Genomic DNA, 16,566 nt, shown 5'->3' with positions numbered 1-16,566 from the left:
CCACGATCATCTATGTTTATGTCGCCGAATTGACATGAAAGCACTGACGAATATGAATATACTGTAGTCAGCTTCATTACAACGTTATCAACGTGCCTAATCTCAGTAATTCACCATGTATACGCATGACAACACACTGTGTCCGTGTTTGGCTCTCGAAGCGTTCCCGCATTGACGTCACTTCCGGCTTCCCCCAAAACTTCAAAATGAGTGAAGGAATTTCCCCGCGATGTTCGAAATGATTGATATTTAACGGAACGGTATCGCTTTTTCTTTTTTAAACTGACGGTTCGAGATTACTAGTAGCCCAATATTTCATTGCACAACAGCTGTTGGGAGGCTGTCACCGGCTCTTTCAGTCCGGCGGTCGGAGCGCTTCTCCCCGAGGTCACGTGACGGAACGGAACAGGAATAAAGGTTTATAAAGATATTTATTATTGATGATAACTAACAACATGAGTCCAGTGTTCTCCTGGTTCACAGAGAAGCTTCAAGTCCACACCCCAAGGACCCAGGTCCTTCAGGAACCCTGCAGTCAGTCCTTGTTCTTCAGGTCCTGGTCCTTGTGCGGGAGGTCCTTGTCCTTCAGGCCCTGGTCCCCCTTGAGGTCCAGCTGGCCCAGCAGCAGGGCGTCTGCCTCCTTCAGGTCCTGGTTCTGGTCCCCCTTGAGGTCCAGCTGGCCCAGCAGCAGGGCGTCTGCCTCCTTCAGGTCCTGGTTCTGGTCCCCCTTGAGGTCCAGCAGCAAGGCGTCTGCCTCCTTCAGGTCCTGGTTCTGGTCCGCCTTGAGGTCCAGCTGGCCCAGCAGTAGCGCGTCTGCCTCCTTCAGGTCCTGGTTCTGGTCCCCCTTGAGGTCCAGCAGCAAGGCGTCTGCCTCCTTCAGGTCCTGGTTCTGGTCCGCCTTGAGGTCCAGCTGGCCCAGCAGCAGGGCGTCTGCCTCCTTCAGGTCCTGGTTCTGGTCCCCCTTGAGGTCCAGCAGCAAGGCGTCTGCCTCCTTCAGGTCCTGGTTCTGGTCCGCCTTGAGGTCCAGCTGGCCCAGCAGCAGGGCGTCTGCCTCCTTCAGGTCCTGGTACTGGTCCCCCTTGAGGTCCAGCTGGCCCAGCAGCAGGGCCTCTGCCTCCAGCAGGGTGATGTCACTGAAGGCTCCCAGGAACCTGGCAGTGAGCTCCAGGTCGCTGAGCCTCAGCCGGACGCGGCTGCCTCTCTGCAGCCGGTGGCCCTCCTCCGGCCTCCGCACCACGCAGTGGAACTTCCCCCCGAAGTCCACGTACAGGTCGTCCCGCACCACGTGGAAGATCCTGCCCACCACCACCTTCCCTCGGGCCGGCCCGAGCTGCACCAGGGGGGCCCGGCGGAGCAGCTGGGGGAAGCTGCTGCTGGGGAGAGAGAGTACATTATACTACGAGTACTTATACACACTACACTATGAGCAGCTGAGAGAGAGTACATTATACTACGTGTACTTATACACACTACACTATGAGCAGCTGAGAGAGAGTACATTATACTACGAGTACTTATACACACTACACTATGAGCAGCTGAGAGAGAGTACATTATACTACGAGTACTTATACACACACTACACTATGAGCAGCTGAGAGAGAGTACATTATACTACGAGTACTTATACACACTACACTATGAGCAGCTGAGAGAGAGAGTACATTATACTACGTGTACTTATACACACTACACTATGAGCAGCTGAGAGAGAGAGTACATTATACTATGAGTACTTATACACACTACACTATGAGCAGCTGAGAGAGAGAGTACATTATACTACGAGTACTTCTACACACTACACTATGAGCAGCTGAGAGAGTACATTATACTACGAGTACTTATACACACTACACTATGAGCAGCTGAGAGAGAGAGTACATTATACTACGAGTACTTCTACACACTACGAGCAGCTGAGAGAGTACATTATACTACGAGTACTTATACACACTACACTATGAGCAGCTGAGAGAGAGAGTACATTATACTACGTGTACTTATACACACTACGAGCAGCTGAGAGAGACAGTACATTATACTACGAGTACTTATACACACTACGAGCAGCTGAGAGAGAGTACACATTATACTACGTGTACTTATACACACTACACTATGAGCAGCTGAGAGAGAGAGTACATTATACTACGAGTACTTATACACACTACACTATGAGCAGCTGAGAGAGAGAGTACATTATACTACGAGTACTTATACACACTACACTATGAGCAGCTGAGAGAGTACATTATACTACGAGTACTTATACACACTACACTATGATCAGCTGAGAGAGAGAGTACATTATACTACGAGTACTTATACACACTACACTATGATCAGCTGAGAGAGAGAGTACATTATACTACGAGTACTTATACACACTACACTATGAGCAGCTGAGAGAGAGTACATTATACTACGTGTACTTATACACACTACACTGAGCAGCTGAGAGAGAGAGTACATTATACTACGTGTACTTATACACACTACGAGCAGCTGAGAGAGAGAGTACATTATACTACGAGTACTTATACACACTACACTATGAGCAGCTGAGAGAGAGAGTACATTATACTACGTGTACTTATACACACTACGAGCAGCTGAGAGAGACAGTACATTATACTACGAGTACTTATACACACTACACTATGAGCAGCTGAGAGAGAGTACACATTATACTACGTGTACTTATACACACTACACTATGAGCAGCTGAGAGAGAGAGTACATTATACTACGAGTACTTATACACACTACACTATGAGCAGCTGAGAGAGAGAGTACATTATACTACGAGTACTTATACACACTACACTATGAGCAGCTGAGAGAGTACATTATACTACGAGTACTTATACACACTACACTATGATCAGCTGAGAGAGAGAGTACATTATACTACGAGTACTTATACACACTACACTATGAGCAGCTGAGAGAGAGAGTACATTATACTACGTGTACTTATACACACTACACTATGAGCAGCTGAGAGAGAGAGTACATTATACTACGAGTACTTATACACACTACACTATGAGCAGCTGAGAGAGAGTACATTATACTACGTGTACTTATACACACTACACTATGAGCAGCTGAGAGAGAGAGTACATTATACTACGAGTACTTATACACACTACACTATGAGCAGCTGAGAGAGAGTACATTATACTACATGTACTTATACACACTACACTATGAGCAGCTGAGAGAGGGAGTACATTATACTACGTGTACTTATACACACTACACTATGAGCAGCTGAGAGAGAGAGTACATTATACTACGAGTACTTATACACACTACACTATGAGCAGCTGAGAGAGAGAGTACATTATACTACATGTACTTATACACACTACACTATGAGCAGCTGAGAGAGAGAGTACATTATACTACGTGTACTTATACACACTACACTATGAGCAGCTGAGAGAGAGAGTACATTATACTACGAGTACTTATACACACTACACTATGAGCAGCTGAGAGAGAGTACATTATACTACATGTACTTATACACACTACACTATGAGCAGCTGAGAGAGAGTACATTATACTACGAGTACTTATACACACTACACTATGATCAGCTGAGAGAGAGAGAGTACATTATACTACGTGTACTTATACACACTACACTATGAGCAGCTGAGAGAGAGTACATTATACTACATGTACTTATACACACTACACTATGAGCAGCTGAGAGAGAGAGTACATTATACTACGTGTACTTATACACACTACACTATGAGCAGCTGAGAGAGAGAGTACATTATACTACGAGTACTTATACACACTACACTATGAGCAGCTGCGAGAGAGAGTACATTATACTACGAGTACTTATACACACTACACTATGAGCAGCTGAGAGAGAGAGTACATTATACTACGTGTACTTATACACACTACACTATGAGCAGCTGAGAGAGAGTACATTATACTACGAGTACTTATACACACTACACTATGAGCAGCTGAGAGAGAGTACGTTGTACTACATGTACTTATACACACTACACTATGAGCAGCTGAGAGAGAGAGTACATTATACTACGTGTACTTATACACACTACACTATGAGCAGCTGAGAGAGAGTACGTTGTACTACATGTACTTATACACACTACACCTCTCGGAGGTCTTGTTATACCCTCTCGGAGGTCTTGTTATACCCACTCGGAGGTCTTGTTTTCCGGGCTCTCTTCTCCTCGCCGCAGAGAGGAGTGCAGGTCGAAGGCAGCAGCGAAGCCGAGCGGTCTGTCCGAGCTGTAGGCTCTGGATCTGGGGAGAGAAGCTCTGGATCCGGGGAGAGAGGACCAGAGGACCCCGGAGGACGGGACTGAGCTCCGGGAGACAACCTTCCACAGCGCCGCCATGTTGTCTTCACTGAGGGGATACAGCACGGGAACTTCTTCCGGTAGAGAAGAGACGTTGGGCGCCTCCTGGCTGCTCTTCCGGTACTGCAGAGGAGATTCAGATTCATTTAACTCAAATATAGCGGCTTCAGAACCAGAACCAGATCCAGAACCAGAAAGGTTTCCCTTTGTCTGTCCGCCCGGGACCTTCAAGGTATTACAGCAGCAGGGCGTCGATAAGTGAAGAGAATAACCAACGGCTACTGGCTGAGCGCAGAAGAAGCTGCGCATGCGCCCTAAGCTCTTCCTACAGGGCTAAAGGAAGCAGCTAACAGTGAAGCTAACAGCGAAGCTAACATGGAGGTGATTGTCAGCTCCCCGAGATTCAGCTTTTCTTCCTGGGTGTTTCCGGACGGGTCTCCGGTCAGAGAGGTGCTGACCCGGTTCTTACAACAACAGGTGAGTTAACTACAAGAGGAGAAACATAAACAGACATAAACGGGGAGAAACGGGTAGCAGGAGCTAACGGTAGCTAACAAACAAACAGGACGAACCGAAGGGGAACTCTCAACGTTGAGATAAAGATACTGATATATATATATATATATATATATATATATATATATATAAGGAGTATTAGCCGGGATTAATCGGATGGCGTTAACTCTGATGAGATGCTGTGATGCTCCTGCGGTGAAGAGTTTATTTAACACATATTTATGATCTATATCAGATTCTTTACTTCAGTTAAAGTACTAAACCTCCTGGAGAAATACTCAGTTTCAGGTCAAAGTACTGCATGGAGAGTTGTATTTAAGATTGATCTTTATTATATATAAGTAATATTAGGAACCATTTCTAAAGGTATTGGGAGTAAATAAACTCTGTCTGAGTTTGTAAAGAAACTAGTAAATACATCTGTCAAATAAATGTAGTAAAAAGTACAATATTTGCTTGCTAAATGTAGGGGAGTAGAAGTCTAAAATGGAGATACTTGCAGTACAAGTACCTGCAATGTGTACTTGAGTTCAGTACTTGAGTAGATGTACTCACCTCTGTGTACAGCTGACTGAACTTTGATCTGAAATAAAGATGTAAAGAAACTAAAATCCTCACAGCCTTATAGCGGATAATCAGAAGCTGTGACATAAATACATGGAACTGTGAGGGAGGACCGTATTACCGCGCGACCCATCTAATGACCTGGAGAGCACGTGCAGATCCTCGCGGCTCCATCGCGGGTTAACATGTTGTGTGTGTGTGTGTGTGTGTGTGTGTGTGTGTGTGTGTATAGGGACTTTCCTCTTCTGCAGATTTCTACGTGCACAGTAATGGACGCCTGTCTGAGCTGGAGGACCCCCTGCAGGCGGGGGCCGTCTATCACCTGGAGCCCCGCCTCTGTGGGGGCAAAGGAGGTGAGGTCCAGGACATAGACAGAACCAACGTTTATCAGATCCACATATTACACATGACGTTACAACACTTCTTCTGTGGTGTTAATCTGTGTGTCTCTTCTTCTGTGGTGTTTCAGGGTTCGGCTCGATGCTGCGAGCTCTCGGCGCTCAGATCGAGAAGACGACGAACCGCGAGGCGTGCAGAGACCTGAGCGGACGCCGCCTCCGAGACGTAAACCACGAGAAGGAGTAAGAGCTCTTCTTCTGTGGTGTTTACCTCCCTGTAACTCTTCCTCTGTGGTGTTTACCTCCCTGTAACTCTTCCTCTGTGGTGTTTACCTCTGTATCTCTTCCTCTGTGGTGTTTACCTCTGTATCTCTTCCTCTGTGGTGTTTACCTCCCTGTATCTCTTCTTCTGTGGTGTTTACCTCCCTGTAACTCTTCCTCTGTGGTGTTTACCTCCCTGTAACTCTTCCTCTGTGGTGTTTACCTCTGTATCTCTTCCTCTGTGGTGTTTACCTCCCTGTAACTCTTCCTCTGTGGTGTTTACCTCCCTGTATCTCTTCCTCTGTGGTGTTTACCTCTGTATCTCTTCCTCTGTGGTGTTTACCTCCCTGTAACTCTTCCTCTGTGGTGTTTACCTCCCTGTATCTCTTCTTCTGTGGTGTTTACCTCCCTGTAACTCTTCCTCTGTGGTGTTTACCTCCCTGTAACTCTTCCTCTGTGGTGTTTACCTCTGTATCTCTTCCTCTGTGGTGTTTACCTCCCTGTAACTCTTCCTCTGTGGTGTTTACCTCCCTGTAACTCTTCCTCTGTGGTGTTTACCTCCCTGTAACTCTTCCTCTGTGGTGTTTACCTCCTTGTAACTCTTCCTCTGTGGTGTTTACCTCTGTATCTCTTCCTCTGTGGTGTTTACCTCCCTGTAACTCTTCCTCTGTGGTGTTTACCTCTGTATCTCTTCTTCTGTGGTGTTTACCTCCCTGTAACTCTTCCTCTGTGGTGTTTACCTCTGTATCTCTTCTTCTGTGGTGTTTACCTCCCTGTAACTCTTCCTCTGTGGTGTTTACCTCCCTGTAACTCTTCTTCTGTGGTGTTTACCTCCCTGTATCTCATCTTCTGTGGTGTTTACCTCGCTGTAACTCTTCCTCTGTGGTGTTTACCTCCCTGTAACTCTTCTTCTGTGGTGTTTACCTCCCTGTATCTCATCTTCTGTGGTGTTTACCTCCCTGTAACTCTTCCTCTGTGGTGTTTACCTCCCTGTAACTCTTCCTCTGTGGTGTTTACCTCCCTGTAACTCTTCCTCTGTGGTGTTTACCTCCCTGTAACTCTTCCTCTGTGGTGTTTACCTCCCTGTAACTCTTCCTCTGTGGTGTTTACCTCTGTATCTCTTCTTCTGTGGTGTTTACCTCCCTGTAACTCTTCCTCTGTGGTGTTTACCTCTGTATCTCTTCTTCTGTGGTGTTTACCTCCCTGTAACTCTTCCTCTGTGGTGTTTACCTCCCTGTAACTCTTCTTCTGTGGTGTTTACCTCCCTGTATCTCATCTTCTGTGGTGTTTACCTCCCTGTAACTCTTCCTCTGTGGTGTTTACCTCCCTGTATCTCTTCTTCTGTGGTGTTTACCTCCCTGTATCTCATCTTCTGTGGTGTTTACCTCCTTGTAACTCTTCCTCTGTGGTGTTTACCTCTGTATCTCTTCTTCTGTGGTGTTTACCTCCCTGTATCTCATCTTCTGTGGTGTTTACCTCCTTGTAACTCTTCCTCTGTGGTGTTTACCTCTGTATCTCTTCTTCTGTGGTGTTTACCTCCCTGTAACTCTTCTTCTGTGGTGTTTACCTCCCTGTAACTCTTCTTCTGTGGTGCAGGATGGCAGAGTGGCTGAAGAAGCAGACGGAGCGCGAGGCTGAGAAGGAGCAGAAGCGTCTGGATCGTCTCCAGAGGAAACTAGCCGAGCCCAGACACCAGTTCACCGACCCAGACTATCAGAAGCAGAGCCACGAGCTGCAGGAGAGGCTGGAGGACTCCGTCATGAAGGGTGAGGGCACTTCCTGTCTGGAGGGCAAGGCTTTCCGAAGGGGTTTCTGGTTGTTAAGATCAAAGTCAACTAAATTGTCAATCTTTCAGTTTGTGTGTGTACAGAGAGATCGATATGCCGTTTCCCACAATCCAGACACATTATACAGTGTGCACACATTAAGACGTAAACAATAGCTCGACAATCAATAAATACAAAATAACAGTCCCTTCAGCGTCTCAGGGAAATGAGCATGAGCGATGAGTCTGTCCATAGCCGCGAGAGAGACGAGAAGCACTTAATGATCCCACTGTGAAGTGTTTGCGTTGCACAAAGAGACGAGGCGTTGAACAATAGAGAAACTAAAAGACTAGAAATAAACGATCTGGGAACCTCAGAAATAACATGGCGTTAACAAATGTGGAGGTAACGGACCTTTCTTTCTGAATTCAGGCGTTGAGAGCAGCAGGATCACACGAGGTGAAGATAGAATACAGATTTAAATAATAACTAGGGCTGTCAAGTTAACGCCTTAATAACGCAAAAAACGCCACTAATTATTTTAACGCGATTAACGCATGTGTATTGTTTGTCCTCGGCCGCCCCGTAGCTTCAGAGCATCGAGTTTAAAATACCGTCTACCAGCTGATGCTGACAGCCCCGCTCCGCTTGTGGCAGACCACACTTCCACGCTCTGTGTGTGTGTGTGTGTGTGTGTGTGTGTGTGTGTGTGTGTGTGTGTGTGTGTGTGTGTGTGTGTGTGTGTGTGTGTGTGTGTGTGTGTGTGTGTGTGTGTGTGTGTGTGTGTGTGTGTGTGTGTGTGTGTGTGTGTGTGTGTGTGTGTGTGTGTGTGTGTGTGTGTGTGTGTGTGTGTGTGTGTGTGTGTGGCCCGAGCGAGCGAGAGAGAGACCTTACGTGCATTGTTGTTGTTAGCATCGGGTGCTAGCTAGCTGCGCTAACGGATATAAGGAGCTGTTTCAATGAAAACAGAGGAGCGACATTTCGCCACAACGGCGCCGAGCGCTTGACTTGATGCAGGAAGCAGACAGCGGGACGTTGAGGAGAAGTGAGCACACTCAGCTCGGAGAGTGCAGCATGACTGCAGCGTCCAGGCAGCTCCCGTTCGAGCATAGTTGTCATTGTTCAAATGATAACAAACATTAGCATAAAGCATATGTGTCCACTCATATGTTCATAAGAGTATTAAAAACTTCAAAAATATTCCTCTAAGGTTCATTTAGAACAGATACAAAATGTGCGATTAACTATTTTAATCGACTGACAGCCCGAATAATAATACAACAAAAGTGACGAGGCGACTGTTGAAGCAAGATATCACAGTAAAGAGATGGGCATGAAGTGTTTCCTCCCTGCCTCGCTCCAGGTCTGCAGGCGTCCTCCAGCACGCAGGTGAGGGCGGACGAGGGGTCGGCAGCGAAGAGGCCGAGCGGCGAGAAGAGCGAGCAGCCGCTGAGGAAGAAGCAGAAGAAGACAGCGTTCTGGTGAGGGTCCTGGTTCTATTTCATCCTGGCTGACCGCCGGCGCTTAGCACTGGATATCTTCTGTCTCGCGCAGGGCGAATATTTATACCAACAAAGTCACGCGTGACCTCGTCGTCAACGAGGTTACTGCTTTATGAGTAGCAGCCAAGCTAGCTTATTGAAAAAATTCGATTTAGCTCATTTAGCTACCTGTAGCCTAGTGATCGTCGGAGCTGTGGGCTAGAACGCTCGCCCTCCAAAGGCTGCGACGAGCTGTCGCCCTCCCAAGGGAGGGGACCGCGGGGTTCACCACTCGGAGCCCCGGAGCGGTAAAGAGCGGACGCTCCTGCACGTCAGTCGGTGAGATCGCTGCCATTGATTTGTGATTGTGCTATCCTCAAGCTAATGGATCATTGTGTCCCAGTCAGCCGAGTGCTCTCGATCAAGCTAACTTGCTACAGCGCTAGTGAAGAGTGTCTTCGCTCCCCTCTCCCGGAACGCAGGTGGTTTATTAAATCCACCCGTGGTCTCCATGGCAACTTCAGCCACTCATTTGGATGAGTGTGACGAGGAGGGCCCATCCCATGCTTCCGGGCCTGGCTCCTCAGCCCATGGATCCTCAGAGGGGGCAGATGGCGGCTCCATGGGTGTCGTAATTCGCATGGCACTGGCTCGCCAGCAGCTGGATGTACGGCAGCCTGAAACGGCGCCTGCCAGCTTTACCGTTCCTCCCTCTGTGAGTATCTGAGGGGGTTGCATGCTGGAGGACACTAAGACTCTTTCCCGTCTTACGTCCGATGGCCGCGCCCTGGCAGCCACGCTGGATGCGGCAAGAGTTGGCCTTGACCACATGCCGGCTGTTGAGCCATTGCTTCCCTCATAGTTTCCCCTGACGAAGCTCTGAGGTCGGAGGCCAGCTGCCCTCGACCCCAACGTCGGGTCACTGATGACCCGCTCACTAAGGCTTACGATGCAGCGGTGCGCATGGGCCGTATAGGCAATTCCCTCTCTCGCCTCATGCTCGCCCTCTCAGCCTCCCTGCAGCAGGAGGCTCTTAGCGCTTCCTCTACCAGCCTCAGTGACGCCTCATTATGTCCAGAGAGCTTGGGCGCCTGATGTCCACTCTGGTCCAGACTCGTCGCCCGGTTTGGCTGGCAGTCACCCTTATGACAGGCATGTAGGAGGACTCTCCGTGCTGTCCCAGTGGAGCCGGGGGAACTGTTCGGTTCAGCGGCCGTACAGGTGCTCGAACGGACTGCCCAAGCTAGTCAGACCAGGCAACGGTTCTCAGCTCTTCGCAGAGACATGCCCCCCCCCCCCCCACCCGGTAGGCCTAGAGGTTCCGCGTCTGCCTCCCGAGGCCACTCCCACCCCACGGCTCCCCGCGGTGCCCACCATGTGCCTCAGCGTCTCACGAGGGGGCCGGCCCGCTACCAACGCGGTCCTGTTAACTCGCCCCCAAGGCAGCCTCGGCATCCGGTGCCTAACCGTCGCCCACCCAGAGCCTACTGTGCAAGGTACTGAGGCTACCCAGCAGCAGCTCGACCCCTGGGTGGTTTCCACCTTAACCCAAGGGTACAAGCTTCAGTTCCGACGCCGGCCCCAGCCTTCCGCCGGGTCAAAATGACCACCATAAGCGACCCGGCAAAAGAAGTCGACCTAAACCAGGAGCTGTCAGTCCTCCTTGCCAAGGGTGCAATCGAGCCTGTGGACCCCTTTTCACAGCCCGGGGGCTTCTACTTGACCTACTTCCTGGTAAGGAAGAAAAGCGGTGGACTTCGCCCAATCCTCGATCTGAGGGGACTCAACAAGTTACCTTTCCATGTGCTGAGCACAGCAGACGTTCTTTGCTTTGCCTTCAGAGGCCGTCATTTCCAGTTCAGGGTGCTCCCATTCGGACTCTCCCTCTCCCCAAGGGTGTGCACCAGGTGTGTCGCGGCAGCCCTCTCGCCCCTGCAGAAGATTCTGCCATACTTAGACGACTGGTTGATCTGTGCACCATCCGGTTGCAGTCGACCCAGGACACGGCTCTCCTTCTCTCTCATGTCGCCCGGCTCGGCCTCAAGGTGAACATGGGGAAGAGTTGTCTGAACCCCTCTCAGAGCCTCACCTTCATTGGTGTGGCTCTGGACTAGGGATCGACCGATATGGCTTTTTCAAGGCCGATACCGATTATTAGTAATCAAGGAGACCGATAACCGATATTTGGAACCGATATACATTTGCAGTAAAATCAGAAAATCTATAGTGTCAAAATGTAGAATAACACAAACTCCAACACAACTCAACACAACTTATTTGAAATGCATTTAAGCCTATATTATGTTTAATGAACTTTTAAACATCTTACAGCTGGTTTCCTCTCTGAGCCTTTTCTTTAGTGCAGCCGTCTGCAGTGAGTCAGAGAGACAGGAAGTGGGGCAGCAGGCTGACATGCTGACTAACAATAATGCTTAATGTATTATATCAAACCAATGCCTGTCTGTCAGCATGACATCTCAATAAGCTGCTAGCAACTGCACAGCACTATGCTAGCTAATGTTTTGCAAACTATTAAAAGTGAGGCTATTGCAGTAGACCTAACGTTAGTCTAGGAGCCTCACTTCTAATATGTTGCTAAACATTTGCTAAATACATGTTGGCTAGCTAGCTTCACATATCAACCTGAAAAACTGCGAGGCTTCACTCGCAGCCCCCCCCTCCGCACCACAGTTACTCCGCACGCACCCCAACTCTGACTGACTTCCCGCGTCCCTGTGCAACTGGGAAGCTGATGGAACTGGATCAATAGATCGTGCTGTTTCTGCAGCTTCAGCTGATATGAGGGGATTGGGATGTTTATTGAACTTCGGCTTTCAACTGATTTACCTTGGAAACACATGTATGGCTCTGCCGCTCAGCGCTGCTGCTCGCCTCTGTCTGTGTCTGCGTTCTTCGCACCTGCCTGTAATCTGAGAAGGTCCCGCCTCTATGGCTGGCTCCCGCCCGGAAAATCTTCAGTGTTGATTGACACTTCAGTAATAGCCTATCAGATAGCGCTGTGGGCGGGACATTGCTCGTGTACAGAGAGTGGTGACTGCAGACAGAGAAACGGCCGCATCAGAGCCAAAGTGTTATCGGCAATTTTATTAAAAAAAGGCCGATACCGATAATCGGTCAAATGAGGAATATCGGCCCCGATAATCGGCCTGGCCGATAATCGGTCGACCCCTACTCTGGACACAGTCACTATGCGGGCCTGTCCATCCTCCAGCTTCTTCCCCTCTTCAAAGGGGCAGGTCTCTTGTCTCGCCTCTTGGGCAAGCTGACAGCTGCCCCGGCTGTCGTTCCCTTGGGCTTGTTGTCATTGTCCCAGACTCTCCTTGCCTGGCCAGCCTACGGTCAATGTGTCTGCCCGGAGAGCAGAACCAAGTCGCCGACTTCCTCTCCATCACAAGCCTCCCCCGGGGGAGTGGTGGCTTCATCCAGAGGTGGTGACCAGCATCTGGGGTCTCTTCGGCAGGGCAGAGGTAGATCTCTTTGCCTCGAAGATGTCGATGCACTGCCCCCTGTGGTTCTCCTCGATGGAGAAGACCAGCCCTTTGGGTCAGAACGCCCTGGCTCATTCATGGCCAGGGTGTCTTCTCTATGCCTATCCACTCCTTCCTCTGATCCTACCAACACTCCTCAGAGTGCTTCATCAGGGCCACAGGCTTCTTCTGGTGGCCCCCTTCTGGCCAGCCAGGACTTCTCTCCCTGCTGCACAGACTCTGTTACGGGACCAACAGGAAGGACCTCTTGTCTCAGCTGGAGGGTCGGATGTGGCACCCCGACCCCGACCCCTGCCACTTCCAGCAGTGGGTCCGGCCACTGGAGGGCCCGACCCACTGCTGAGCGACTGCATAGAGCCTGTCAGGAGGACTATTCTCAATGCTAGGACACCATCTACTCGTAGGCAGTACGGAAACGTGTGGAAACTGTTTTCTGACTGGTGGCAAGGGCGAAATGAGGACCCAGTACATTACTCGGTGCCTACTACCCTTGAGTTCCTGCAGTCCCTGCTGGACGACGGCCGGTGTCCCGCTACCGTCAGGCTGTATGTGGCTGCTGTACCAGCTCAACACGCAAGGGTTGACGACAACGCAGTAGGGAGCCATGGGCTGGTATCTCTCTTTAAGGGGAGCTCTGAGGCTTCGCCTACGGGCCCTTGGTGCGGGATGCCCGATGCTCGCCTCCTCGTCACAGGCAGAACTGAGGTGGCTCTCAGCTAAGACTGCTTTCATACGTAACCATCGTTCTATTCATTTAGATCTACAGTGAAATGGAGCTTTGAAGAGGTCGTCATTGATGTTTATAGTTTACTTTGATACATCGTGACTTAAATCCATATTATACTACTTTGTTATATAAAGTCTACAGGCAGATGTTTTAAATGTCTCGTGTTCACAGGACGGGTCTCGACGAGATGATGAGCTCTGAGGAGGATGAAGAGGATGATGAAGAGTCTCCGTGCTCCAGCCTGGGAGCCTCTGCAGCGATGATGAAACCGAGGAGACGGGTGGAGCAGAGCAGCAGGTAGGCCTCTCAGTACCATCACGGGTTCAATGAGGTCCTGTAAGACTTTATCAGCAATATAAATGTTAGAGAGAATCCTGACTAACTGAATCTTCGTTTCTTTCAGCTCCTCCGACTGCAGCTCGTCCTCCACTGATCAAACCAGCAGCAAGCAGGGAACCAGCAGAGAGCAGGGAACCAGCAGAGAGAATACGGGGACCAGCAGAGAGCCTCAAGGAACCAGCAGAGAGAATAAGGGAACCAGCAGAGAGCCTCAGTCTGAGGGGACCAGCAAAGAGAATAAGGGAACCAGCAGAGAGCCTCAGTCTGAGGGGACCAGCAGAGAGCCTCAGTCTGAGGGGACCAGCAGAGAGCCTCAGTCTGAGGGGACCAGCAGAGAGCCTCAGTCTGAGGGGACCAGCAGAGAGCCTCAGTCTGAGGGGACCAGCAGAGAGCCTCAGTCTGAGGGGACCAGCAGAGAGCCTCAGTCTGAGGGGACCAGCAGAGAGCCTCAGTCTGAGGGGACCAGCAGAGAGCCTCGGTCTGAGGGGACCAGCAGAGAGCCTCGGTCTGAGGGGACCAGCAGAGAGCCTCAGTCTGAGGGGACCAGCAGAGAGCCTCAGTCTGAGGGGACCAGCAAAGAGAATAAGGGAACCAGCAGAGAGCCTCAGTCTGAGGGGACCGGCAGAGAGCCTCGGTCTGAGGGGACCGGCAGAGAGCCTCGGTCTGAGGGGACCGGCAGAGAGCCTCGGTCTGAGGGGACCGGCAGAGAGCCTCGGTCTGAGGGGACCGGCAGAGAGCCTCGGTCTGAGGGGACCGGCAGAGAGCCTCGGTCTGAGGGGACCGGCAGAGAGCCCCGGTCTGAGGGGACCGGCAGAGAGCCCCGGTCTGAGGGGACCGGCAGAGAGCCTTGGTCTGAGGGGACCGGCAGAGAGCCCCGGTCTGAGGGGACCGGCAGAGAGCCTCCTGCAGAGTCTCAGCAGGTCAGCATCTCTTCCCCTCTCCTGTCGGAGCTTCTTCTCTTGAAGACAGTATAAGATTGTATTTTAACATTAATTAATAAAGTAATGTTTTCCATCCAAAACTGACAGGAATAAGTAGATCACTTTTTCTTCCAGTTTAAGCAGGGGCACGAACAACTTGGATGTGTATAGGCTAAACAAATAGCTGGAGGCTATCCATGGTAGAGGGGGGGAGGGGGGAGGTCAACTTCATTCACGTTCTTTCCGTGTTACTGATTGTAATCGCTATACGCTGCTCTCTCTCGTCTCCTCTTCACAAACAACTACTATTTTTGCGGCACACGTGCTTTCAGCCAATCAGCTCTCTGAATTATGAGATGACGTTTGGCGGGGATGGCAGCTCAGTGCCCCAATGGTGATTATTTTGTTGCCGTACACATTGAATAGAAAAAGACTCTAAGCATGCGCTGTGTAGTTTATACAGCACCCATTCAGTTGGACAGTGAGAGGGAGGGGCTTGATCAGGGGCTTGACCCGCGTCGGTCAGAACGGCTCAACAGGCACACTGCAGACACTAACTAGAAGAACAGACTAAAACAGCAATGTACGACGAATCGGATCTTAAAATCATAAAATATATTTTAAGATGCATTTATTTTTGCATTACTATTTGAATGACTTTCTGCTGACACTAGGTGGGGCTGTCTGTGAAATACATGCTGATGTCCTGCACCATAATCATGGTTAAAGCATCTGACCTTGCTCTCCAGGTGGACCTGCCCTCGCTGTCCTGCGTGTCCCAGCTGGAGGCTCTGGGTCTGGCCCGTCTGAAGCAGGAACTGATGTCTCGTGGTCTGAAGTGCGGGGGAACTCTTAGTGAACGCGCAGCGCGACTCTTCTCCGTCAGAGCGCTGAAGCCCGAGGACGTCCCGGCGGCGCTGCTCGCCAAGAAGAAGAAGTGATGTCACTCGAACGCGCCTCTATAACCTGGGAAATGCTTTCTGTCCATCTGAGTTTCGATGTCTTGTTATTGAGTTTTTATTTTGTCTTTTCTCACATCGTTGAAACTTTATGAATAAATCCATTTTTTTTTTATCAGCAGAAAGTGTTCGTCCAATCAGAAAGCAGGATCTTCTTTACCTGTTGTTGAATATGTCCTGTTCTAGTTTATTATATTCAGATATGAGTCCTGTTGTTCAGGAAGATGTCAAATGTACATTTATAATAAAATGTTTCTGTAACTAAAAACGTGTTGTTCATTTTTCAGGATTTATGAACAACAACAACAACAACAACAACAACAATTAGCTTAAAGGTGGGGTATGTAATTCCCTTCAGAAACACTTAAAGGTGGGGTAGGTAATTCACTTCAGAAACACTTAAAGGTGGGGTAGGTCATTCACTTCAGAAACACTTAAAGGTGGGGTAGGTCTTTCACTTCAGAAACACTTAAAGGTGGGGTAGGTCATTCCCTTCAGAAACACTTAAAGGTGGGGTAGGTCATTCCCTTCAGAAACACTTAAAGGTGGGGTAGGTCTTTCACTTCAGAAACACTTAAAGGTGGGGTAGGTAATTCACTTCAGAAACACTTAAAGGCGGGGTAGGTAATTCACTTCAGAAACACTTAAAGGTGGGGTAGGTCATTCCCTTCAGAAACACTTAAAGGTGGGGTAGGTCTTTCACTTCAGAAACACTTAAAGATGGGGTAGGTCTTTCACTTCAGAAACACTTAAAGGTGGGGTAGGTCATTCACTTCAGAAACACTTAAAGGTGGGGTAGGTCATTCCCTTCAGAAACACTTA

The 16,566-nt window shown here is 49.5% G+C and overlaps 2 protein-coding genes across 3 annotated transcripts; one reads left to right on the top strand and one right to left on the bottom strand.

Moving 5' to 3' along the window:
• Positions 1–412: 412 nt before the first annotated feature.
• Positions 413–4,724, bottom strand: mrps28 (mitochondrial ribosomal protein S28). 2 transcript variants are annotated; one of them, XM_034076763.2, is made up of 2 exons: positions 4,204–4,724; positions 413–1,373 (listed from the first exon to the last, which is right to left on the bottom strand). In XM_034076763.2, the coding sequence occupies exons 1-2, from the start codon at positions 4,671–4,673 to the stop codon at positions 536–538; spliced, it is 1,308 nt and encodes a 435-aa protein (XP_033932654.1). In that variant the 5' UTR covers positions 4,674–4,724; the 3' UTR covers positions 413–535. The 2 variants fall into 2 exon arrangements, with proteins under 2 accessions (XP_033932654.1, XP_033932655.1); XM_034076764.2 differs by having other exon boundaries at positions 413–1,370; positions 4,204–4,721.
• On the top strand, positions 4,674–16,012 carry sde2 (SDE2 telomere maintenance homolog (S. pombe)). The gene is made up of 8 exons (XM_034076761.2): positions 4,674–4,841; positions 5,677–5,797; positions 5,914–6,025; positions 7,640–7,809; positions 9,173–9,290; positions 13,698–13,823; positions 13,930–14,785; positions 15,535–16,012. The coding sequence occupies exons 1-8, from the start codon at positions 4,740–4,742 to the stop codon at positions 15,724–15,726; spliced, it is 1,797 nt and encodes a 598-aa protein (XP_033932652.1). The 5' UTR covers positions 4,674–4,739; the 3' UTR covers positions 15,727–16,012.
• The last annotated feature ends 554 nt before the right edge of the window (positions 16,013–16,566 follow it).

Source organism: Pseudochaenichthys georgianus, unplaced genomic scaffold, assembly GCF_902827115.2.
Source record: "Pseudochaenichthys georgianus unplaced genomic scaffold, fPseGeo1.2 scaffold_1022_arrow_ctg1, whole genome shotgun sequence".
NCBI lineage: Eukaryota > Metazoa > Chordata > Actinopteri > Perciformes > Channichthyidae > Pseudochaenichthys > Pseudochaenichthys georgianus.
Note: the sequence above shows the minus strand (reverse complement) of the source record. Positions and strands in the feature narration are given on the sequence as shown.